This window comes from Gekko japonicus, unplaced genomic scaffold, assembly GCF_001447785.1.
Source record: "Gekko japonicus isolate JY-2015 unplaced genomic scaffold, Gekko_japonicus_V1.1 scaffold227, whole genome shotgun sequence".
Lineage (NCBI taxonomy): Eukaryota > Metazoa > Chordata > Lepidosauria > Squamata > Gekkonidae > Gekko > Gekko japonicus.
This window is the reverse complement of record NW_015164189.1, coordinates 273,017-282,506: the sequence shown is the minus strand read 5'-3', so window position 1 is coordinate 282,506 and position 9,490 is coordinate 273,017. Positions and strand designations below refer to the sequence as shown.

The following is a 9,490-nucleotide window of genomic DNA, read 5'->3' as shown; positions in this document are numbered from 1 at the left end:
CAACGTTTGTGGAAGGCCCAACTGGTCCAGCTTCTTCCCCACCAGGAGACTATGCTGGGATTCTTCTTTCAGGGCTGCCGGGAAAACAAAGGAGCCCTCAGTCCAGGCTGGAAAAGCAGTGCTAAGGATCAGTACAGTCTGTTCTGCCCCAAAATGAGGAGGGGCAAATGTGAGGCTGATACTGCTGGTTAAAGGCCCCAAACACGCAGGTGCCTAGCATGTGATCAGCTGGGATTGTATAGATCTGCTGGTCTAGCACAGGAAACATTCAAGACGGATATGTTTCCATGCATTGTATTTCCATGTATTTATTCATACCCCACTTAGGAATCAAAGGAGGGTAGAACATTGTTGTCTCCTCCTCTATTTTCTCACAAGAACCCTGTGAGGTAGGCCAGGCTGAGAGTTTCTGACGGGCCCAAGGTCACCAGCAAGCTTCCATGAAACAAGTGGGGATTTGAACTCTGGTCTCCCAGGATCCTAGCCTGACAGCTTATCCACTAAGCCATGCTGAATCTTGATGCCGTCATCTGGATCTTTTAAATGCAGGCAGAGCTTCTCTATGTCTGGAAATATAATGTGCAACTTGCCTCTCAAAGGCTGAGCGCAAGCGACTGCAGTAAGAGACTGCCCAGGTGAAAAATGGGTAACTGCTGCACTGACTGTGTGCAATCCTAAACAGAATTACGCCCTTCTAAGCTCACTGAAGTCAACCGGCTTAGGAGGATGCAGTTCTGCTTAGGATGGCACTGCCAGGCAACCTGTTCCCAAGGCTGCACTACTTAAAGAAACTTGTTGCAGCAGACTGAAGACAGGACTGACAAAAACGGGATCCTGGCTTCCCGAGCAGACAGCGAGAAGCAGCCTTTGATCTCTTCTGCTCCCCAAGCAATGAGCTGTGTCAGCATCCCAAACGGCAGGTGCAAAACCTAAAATGGCTCCAAGAAGTGGAATTCTGGAGACTACCTGTCTGAGCCTAAATGATTTCCACAAAGCTCCACAGCACCCCTACTGCAAGAAAGTGATCTATCAGGGGAGGATGGGATATATATATATGAAGCTGCCTGATAACTGAATCAGACTACTAGTCCATCAAGGTCAGCAAGGTCTCAGGCAGAGGTCTTTCACATCACCTTTCACTTGGGTGCCTTGAACCTGTCATCATCTGTATACCAAGCAGGTGCTCTACCACTAAGCCACAGCTTGGGATTGGTGGCAGGGAACAGGGCTCTTATAACAACAAGGATGGCCAACCTGCTGACTTGGACTTGGAAAACCCTTTTCTTGCCTGACCCCAAAATGTCGCCATCAGTGAAAGCTAGGAATAGCTGGTTAAGCCCTCGAGCCAACTCTCCTCCAAGTGTCCTACCTCACCTTCCTCCTCTCCGTGGTTGGGGTTTTGCTGGGGCTCAGAGTCTTGGATGGGCAGAGGCTTGTCTGGCTCTGGCAGGAGAGAAATCCCATCGATGAGCTCCTCCACCCCATCCAGGAGGTCATTGGAGCACAGCTGGAACAAGAGGCAGCAAAAGAAGAAACACAGCCAGGCATGTCAGGAGGTGGAGAATGCAACAGAGAATGCCACAGTCAAAAACATGGCCTAGGATCCCGCCTGTATGACGGTATACCTCCACCCCATAAGTTTACTAGATGTTCGGCGCCATTGCCAGTCAACCTACGGCCCAAACTGGCTACACAAATCTGCTGAACAGCCACCAAAAATTGTTATTTTTTATGCTTAATCAAAGAAAAGAGAAACAGCAACAATGCATATTTCAGGCTAGATTCAGGAAATGCATCCTAAGGGTGAGTCCAGCAGGATGGCGGAAGACTTGGTTTGAAGGGCATGGGGGCAACTGCTGCCCTTGGAGACTTTCAAGCAGGAGTTGTACCTCTATGAGAACTGGGAGGTGTTTCTCCTGGAGGGACCCCTTCAATTGTTTGGTCTGTTCTCCTGAATCAGTGGCTCCTGATAAACCATAACGAGAACCCTCCCCGGCAGATGCATGAAAGGGAATGCTTCAGAACAGTAGGTTTTGCTCAGACAATGTACAGCTGAATAAGACTGGTTGGCAGAACCTCTGGCTTGCACTTCAAGACCCAGGATGAAAGAAATCTGCCATCAGTCAAACCTACCCTCTGCAACTGGCAATCGACACGCCACATCCGCAGTGTCTGATCTCGAGACCACGTGACCAGCTGGTAGTCCTTGGAGCCTGCAAGGACAAATGAAAATACACGTCAGATATAATTTACAACTGGCCAGCTTTAAGGCTGTAAAGGGAAGGAGAAAACAGGGGTGTGGGAGAATCAGGCTGTGGGAAATGTGCCTTAGCCCCACATTTTCAGACACAGATGGAATACTTGAATTCTACCATTTAGAAGGCAAGTAGCTTGCCTGCAAGCTGGAACCAACAGAGGGCACAGTGTAACTGTCATTGGGGAGTATACAGAAGTGATCTTGCAGATATGTGCTCCTCAGGCTGTGATAAGCTTTTAAAAGGAAAGAACAGACAACTTATCCTATCTTGATTCTCAAATTTCCTCATCCAACTTTGTTACGATTTGGTTTCCCATTATGGATTGCTTAGTAAAACAAGATGGAATTCCTAATATGATTGATGATCTACGTCTGTTCTAATTGTAAAGTATTTCAGATACTCTTATCTTAATGAAATCTATGGATCAATACGTATTTAGATTGATATCATATGTTCATCTCATTAATTTATGCTATACTTCTGGTGTTGTACTATTTAATTTTGTTTTCTTCATCTGTATTGTGGTTTTGAAAATTTACAATAAAACGTAAATTTTTTTTAAAAAAAGGTAAGAACCAAGTTCCCTGTGCTCAGAAACAGATAGGCAAGCCAGGGCAGCACTTACAAAACAGATGTAATAGGCATATCTTCATGGGCCCCAAAGGTCTGTGCAAATTATTTGTTTGGTAGGTGAGGGGTGTGGCAATGCTCAGGGAAGGCACACAGCGGCAGGTGAGAATCTGTGGCTCACTTCAGCTTTACTCTTGGCCGGTGAGAAGGCACAACCCGGCAGCCGCAGGCACGAACAGACACAAACTGCTGCTTGCAGATTTCCCATACGGAGCTTTAGGTGTAGTTAAAAGGAGAATAATGGGGAGACTATTATTATTTTTGTGTATTTATATCCTACTCTTTTCTCCATGGGAACCTAAAATGGCTTGAACATATGAAGCAGCCCTATGCTGAGTCAGACCCTTGGGTCTATCAAGGCCAGTACTGTCTACTCAGACTGGCGATGGCTCTTCAGCAGAGGTCTTTCAAGTCACCTATGAAGAGGTCCACTTAACTGGAGATGCTGGGAATTGAACCTGAGACCTTCTGCATGCAGAGCAGATGCTCTACTACTGAGCCACAGCCTCTCCCTCATACAATATTTTATTTATTTATTTGATTTATGAACTGCCCTCCCCATCAGCAGGCTCAGGGCGGTTTACATCAATCTTAATATAATACAATTAAAACACATTAAAACATCAATTTAAAACAGAATAGAATCATAAAATACCACGTAAACAGATTAGATGAAACATCAACCAGATTAATGAAGGTACAACAGTGGGTACCCTGATATCTATTTGGATCCAGGCCACTGATGGGAGATTGGCCAGGAGAGGGGAAGGGCATCCGCTACCTCAACGAAAAGCCTGGTAGAAGAGCTCCATCTTGCAGGCCCTGCAGAACTGTAATAGATCCTGCAGGGCCCTGATTTCAGATGGGAGCTCATTCCACCAGGTAGGGACCAGGGCCGAGAAAGCCCTGGCCCTGGTTGTGGCTAGCTGGACGTCCCTGGGGCCGGGAACTGTTAAAAGATGTTGATTTGTGGACCTCAGTGCCCTATGGGGCTCATATGGGGAGAGGCGATCTCAAAGGTATGCTTGGCCCCTGGCCGTATAGGGCTTTAAAGGTAAGCACCAGCCTTGAAACAGATCCGGAATTCAATAGGCAGCAAGTGAAGTTCACGCAGCAAAGGGTGGATACGAGCCCACACAGGTGTCGCTGTCAACACCTGTGCTGCCGCATTCTGCACTAGCTGCAACTTCTGGAGCAGTCAAGGGCAGCCCCACGTAGAGAGAGTTACAATAGTCCAGTCTGGAAGTGACCATTGCATGGGTCACTATAGCTAGGTCCTGGGGGGTGAGATATGGGGCCAACTGCCCCACATCTCTTCCCCTCCATTTTATTCTCCGGGTAGGTTAGAATGAAAGAGACTGACTGCCTCATTGTCACGCAGTGAAATTTCCATAGCAGAATGGGTTTCAAACCTGTGTCTCCCAGATCCTAAGATCAACACTCTAATGACTATACCATGCCACATCTAAGGCCGGAAACGGACTTTTTCTGTTGGCAGCAACAAAAATACTTCTAAAATAGTTTAAAGAAACTGATCCACTGGCCTGTAGCTTTTAAAAACATGCAATAGGACTAATGTATTGAAATTAACATACATGATCAGATTCCTGGGAAGGAACAACAAAGAATGTGTGAAAACAGTGAGAGAAAGTCTTGAGTTTTCTAGCCATATTCAACTGGATTTCAGTGTGTTGAAAGACTGCCGATTAACTCTCTTATTCCTAAGATTTTTTTAAAAAAATATTATTTCCATTTATATCCCGCCCTTCCCGCATTCGGGCTTAGGGCGGCTCACAGCAATAAATATAATACAGTCTTAAAATAATTCAATCAAATAATAAATAACAATATAGAATCAGTACAGTAAAACCAGTTTAAAACATTTAAAGTGGGCAGAGCAATATATTCAGTTCCTACAGTCGGGGAATTAGTGGGCCAACACTGAGACACGAGGATCTCATCCAGCTGCAACAGGGAGGCCAGCCGGTAGGTGCCCACTGCCTCAGCCAAAGGCCCGGCGGAACAGCTCCGTTTTGCAGTCCCGGCAAAACTGTAACAGATGCTGTTATGTATTTGTATTAACTGAGTGGAAGAAATCTTCTCTAAGGAAAATAAATAGATGAAAACCCAGAGTGCCAAAAAAAGACAGAAAAATCGCTCCTACGGTCCCTGCACAAATCTTGGGGCGGGGGCGGGGGTGGGGCTGTCTCGCAACCTTCTATCCCAGGTTCCAACCACAGTTTTGAAAATCCATTTATTATGGCGATGCTTCCCTTTTGGAACACCCTTCTCTTGAGCCTATCCATATGGTGTTGAGTTTGTGGGACTTTAGGTACCAAATGAAGGCAGTTTTGTTTCCTTATGCCTTTCTGGATGGTTACTTCATACCCCTTGCCTGGTTCTTACAAGCCCTGGTGTTACTGTTTTTCCTGTGCCATTGCTCTTGTTTTCATATTGATCATTCTGGTTTTGCTGTTGGGATGTACAATGTAGGCTGTAACATAACAGGTTTAGTATTACCACTGGTGTGGCCTTTTTTTTTTCTTTTTTAAATTGTTCACTTCATCTTTCATGTACCTTCTTTCTGCTTCCGCCACTGGAATTCTAGCACCACGTCATCGTGCCCTACGAAGGTGTGAACGGGCGTGTTCAGGTCAAAGATATTCCAGAGCAGAAGACTGTTCTCCCGTCGTAGCTGGGGGACCATCACAGTCACCAGCCCATTGCTGAAAGGCTAAGAGGAAGAACAGGGAAAGCTTAGTAGCCCAACCCAGGGACTTTGAGAAGTCTGAAACCCCACTTTCCCCCAGGTAGAAGAAAAGGTACACATGCATTTTTCATAACGATTGAGGTGCCCAGCTGCTGGGGGAACAGAACAGACTGTGTGCACTAGCCATTACATTCAGCAACAGCAATAAGGTTTTCATTAACTTCTTTCAAGCTTCTGGGTTGCTTTGGGAGACAAGCTGCTCCACCTCATTTCTATAGCCTCATGCTCCACATTATCTGATTCACATTCATTTCTACACTGAGAACAAGATTCTGTCTTCAGTTTCACCTAGGAGGCTTGAAGCAGGTTATTATTACTATACTTGGCCCTAGAGGAAGGTGTCACCTGCCTAGAAGGGGAACTGTAGCTGTGGGCAAGTTTGACATAGTTGCAACTCTTTGCAAAATTAATCCACTCTGTTTCAAGGAAACGCTAAAAGGCATGCTTGAAAAAGCATTCCCAAGCCAGCAGGATGACTGCATACTGGGCCATGGGAAAAAACATGGGGCAACACCTATCCCCTCTTCGCTAGATGCAAGCTGCACACACACCCTTCATCTCACACAAACAGAGAGTGGGTAAATGGGACCAGTGGCTGATTCCCTAATGCCTGGTGGAATCCTCTCAAAGATCTATTTGCAGCCTCCTCACTGCTCTATGTCATTCAGACCTCACTTCGACCTTGCATGGTATATTTTGGGGCTCCCCCCGCAAGCCTACCCACTATTTTTTCAACAGGGCTGAAATGTTTTGGCTACAATCCCACGAATGGTTCCCTGGTAATGATCCTCACTGAATAAAACAGAGCTCACATCTAAGCAAACATGCTTGGGACTGTGCTCTCCACTGATTAACCGAAAAGGGCAACTAGAATGATAAAAGGGTTAGAACACTCTCCCTATGAGGAAAGGTAAAGCGCTTGGGGCTCTTTAGCTTGGAGAAACGACGGCTGAGGGGTGACATGATCAAGGTTTATAAGATTATGCATGGGATAGAGCAGGTAGAGAAAGAAGTACTTTTCTCCCTTTCTCACAATACAAGAACTTGTGGGCACTCAATGAAACTGCTGAGCAGTCGGGTTAGAACAGATAAAAGGAAGTACTTCTTCATCCAAAGAGTGATTAACACTTGGGATTCACTGCCACAGGAGGTGGTGGCGGCTACAAGCATGGACAGCTTCAAGAGGGAATTAGATAAGCATATGGAGCAGAGGTCCATCAGTGGCTATTAACCACAAGGTATAGATAGGAACTCTCAGTCTGGGGCAAGTGATGCTCTGTATTCTTGGTGCTGGGGACGGACGGACAATGGGAGAGCTTCTAGTGTCCTGGTCCCACTGCTGTACCTCCTGATGGCACCTGGTATTTCTGGCCACTGTGTGACAGAATGTTGGACTGGGTGGGCCATTGGCCTGATCCAACATTGGCTTCTCTTATGTTCTTATGTTCCTAACAGGTTAGAGGATCAGTAGTCTTCAACCATGGCAGACCTTGGACCCAGGCAGTATGGGACCCCCTGAGCTGATAAGAAAGTGATGGGAAGTCACATGACATCCAAGTTACATGCCAGTCCAAGGGGAAGCTGGGGCTCTGAGACTTTGCCAGTGTCCAGGTGAGGACTATGGGCGACAGGGCTGGAGAGCCGGGGGCGGGAAACACAAGGTGAACACCAGTGAAGTATACCCACAGTGAGGTATACCCACAGTGAAGACTCAAGTCAAGGGTTTGTGCCATGGAGGAATTCTCTCCACCACTGTGTGGCCTGGTTATGCCATGCCAACACTTCTCTCAGTGTGCACACAAGGAACAGCAACCCCCTCCTAAAGGCAGCAAAAAGATCCACTCTCCAGGAGCTCTGGATCAACATGTGAGCTAACCGAGGGTCTCAAGCCTTGGGTTGAAAACCAAAAGGTTTAGCTTAAAAGCCTTCTCACTGACTTAAAAAGTACTCTCAATTCACTGGGAAACTCTTTTTAAAACCCTCAATTATTTTTAATACAAATGCATCTTCCAAGACAGGCTTTCCAAGATCACTGCATGCAGCTCAGAACAAACAAAAAAGTATTTGTTTACTTTAGAACTGCTGTTCATTTATATGCAAATTAATTAAAATGTGTATAATCAAAAGACTAAGATTCATCTTCGATTAGTTGCCAGCCCTAGTATTAAATGCACAAAGTGAATATTCAGGGTGCATTAATAGTTACAGTGTAATTTGCACTAACTGGTCCTGTGAATCCATCCTTGCTTAATAGATCTTTGAGAGGATGCCACTAGACATTAGGGAATCAGCCAGTGGTCCCATTTACCCCCTCTCACCTTTTAGCAGTGATTCCCTCGCATCCCTCCTGCCCCACCTTACAAAAGAGACCCTTACCGTATATCTGGCCTTCCAGACTGGAACCTGGCAAGGCAAGATGTTGAGGTATTTTCGGGGCTGTCGGTAGTCCCAGAACTTCAACGAATTGAAAAACAGAAACAAGGCAGTTCAGGAGAAGGATGCTTAACACTGGTACACTCTCAGAAGATCACAGCATGCAATACACACCACAGTGCTAAGAGCTTGGGACTGGGCTCACCTTCAATGGCCCAGGACAAGGACAGCCAGCATGGAGAAGTGGCTAGAGTGTAGCACTAGGATCCAGGAGATCCAGGTTCGAATCCCCACTCTGCCATGGAAGCTTGCTGGGTGACCTTGGACTAGTCACATACACTTAGCCTAACCTACCTCACAGGTTTGCTGTGAGGATAAAATGGAAGAGAACGATATAAGGTCCTTCAGGTTCCCATTGGGGGGAAAGGTGGGGTGCAAATAAATAAGCAAGGGCAATGCAGGGCGTCATCCCGCTCCAGGTGGCATCACCATTTATCTTCTGAAGGTTTATCAAAATGGGAAACAGGGAAGAGCTTCCACTTTAGAAGTACTCCTGGACCTAAAGCAATCAAATTTCTAGACTGCTGCTGCTGCTGCCATCCCTAGAGCATGGGTCAGAAGGTTCCCCAGGCTGTGACTGGTCTATGAACAGTGACCACAATGTTATTGAGTTTAACATTTGTATAAATAGGGAGTTGCCCAAAAAGACTGATAGGACCACTTTTAACTTTAAAAGGGGTAACTTCTCTGATATGAGGGGACATGTGAGGAGGAAACTGAAAGGAAAAGTAGAAAGGGTCTATGAACAGTGACCACAATGTTATTGAGTTTAACATTTGTATAAATAGGGAGTTGCCCAAAAAGACTGATAGGACCACTTTTAACTTTAAAAGGGGTAACTTCTCTGATATGAGGGGACATGTGAGGAGGAAACTGAAAGGAAAAGTAGAAAGGGTCAAAACCACTGGGGAAGCTTGGTGACTATTTAAAACTACAATCCTAGAAGCTCAGAAAAAATACCGCAAGTTAGGAAAGGCACAAATAGGTATAGAAAAAAGCCTGCATGGTTAACAAGCAAAGTAATGGAAGCTGTAAAAGGTAAGAAGTATTCCTTCAAGTGGTGGAAAGCTAGTCTCGGTGAGGTTGATAAAAGGGAACACAGGCTGTGGCAAATAAAATGCAAGTCTGTGATCAGGCAGGCAAAAAGGGAATATGAGGAGCATATTGCAAAAAACATAAAGACCAACAATAAAACTTTCTTCAAATACATTAGAAGCAGGAAACCATCCAGGGAGGCAGTGGGGCCCTTGGATGACCAGGGAGTAAGGGGAGTGCTGAAGGATGATGGGGAAATGGCGGAGAAGCTGAATGCGTTTTTTGCCTCTGTCTTCACTGTGGAAGATGAGAACTGCTTGCCCACTACAGAACCACTAATTTCGGGAGGGGTGTTGAAAGACCT

The 9,490-nt window shown here is 45.8% G+C and overlaps 1 protein-coding gene across 1 annotated transcript in view; it reads right to left on the bottom strand.

Annotated features, from left to right (window-relative positions):
- WDR59 (WD repeat domain 59) overlaps positions 1 to 9,490 on the bottom strand; it is a 79,948-nt gene that overhangs the window by 46,088 nt on the left and 24,370 nt on the right. The window contains exons 9-13 of the mRNA XM_015408249.1: positions 8,035 to 8,112; positions 5,466 to 5,622; positions 2,134 to 2,213; positions 1,375 to 1,507; positions 5 to 74 (exon numbers count right to left, since the gene is read on the bottom strand). Coding sequence (XP_015263735.1) covers positions 5 to 74; positions 1,375 to 1,507; positions 2,134 to 2,213; positions 5,466 to 5,622; positions 8,035 to 8,112 — 518 coding nt within the window. The remainder of the gene's footprint in view (positions 1 to 4; positions 75 to 1,374; positions 1,508 to 2,133; positions 2,214 to 5,465; positions 5,623 to 8,034; positions 8,113 to 9,490) is intronic.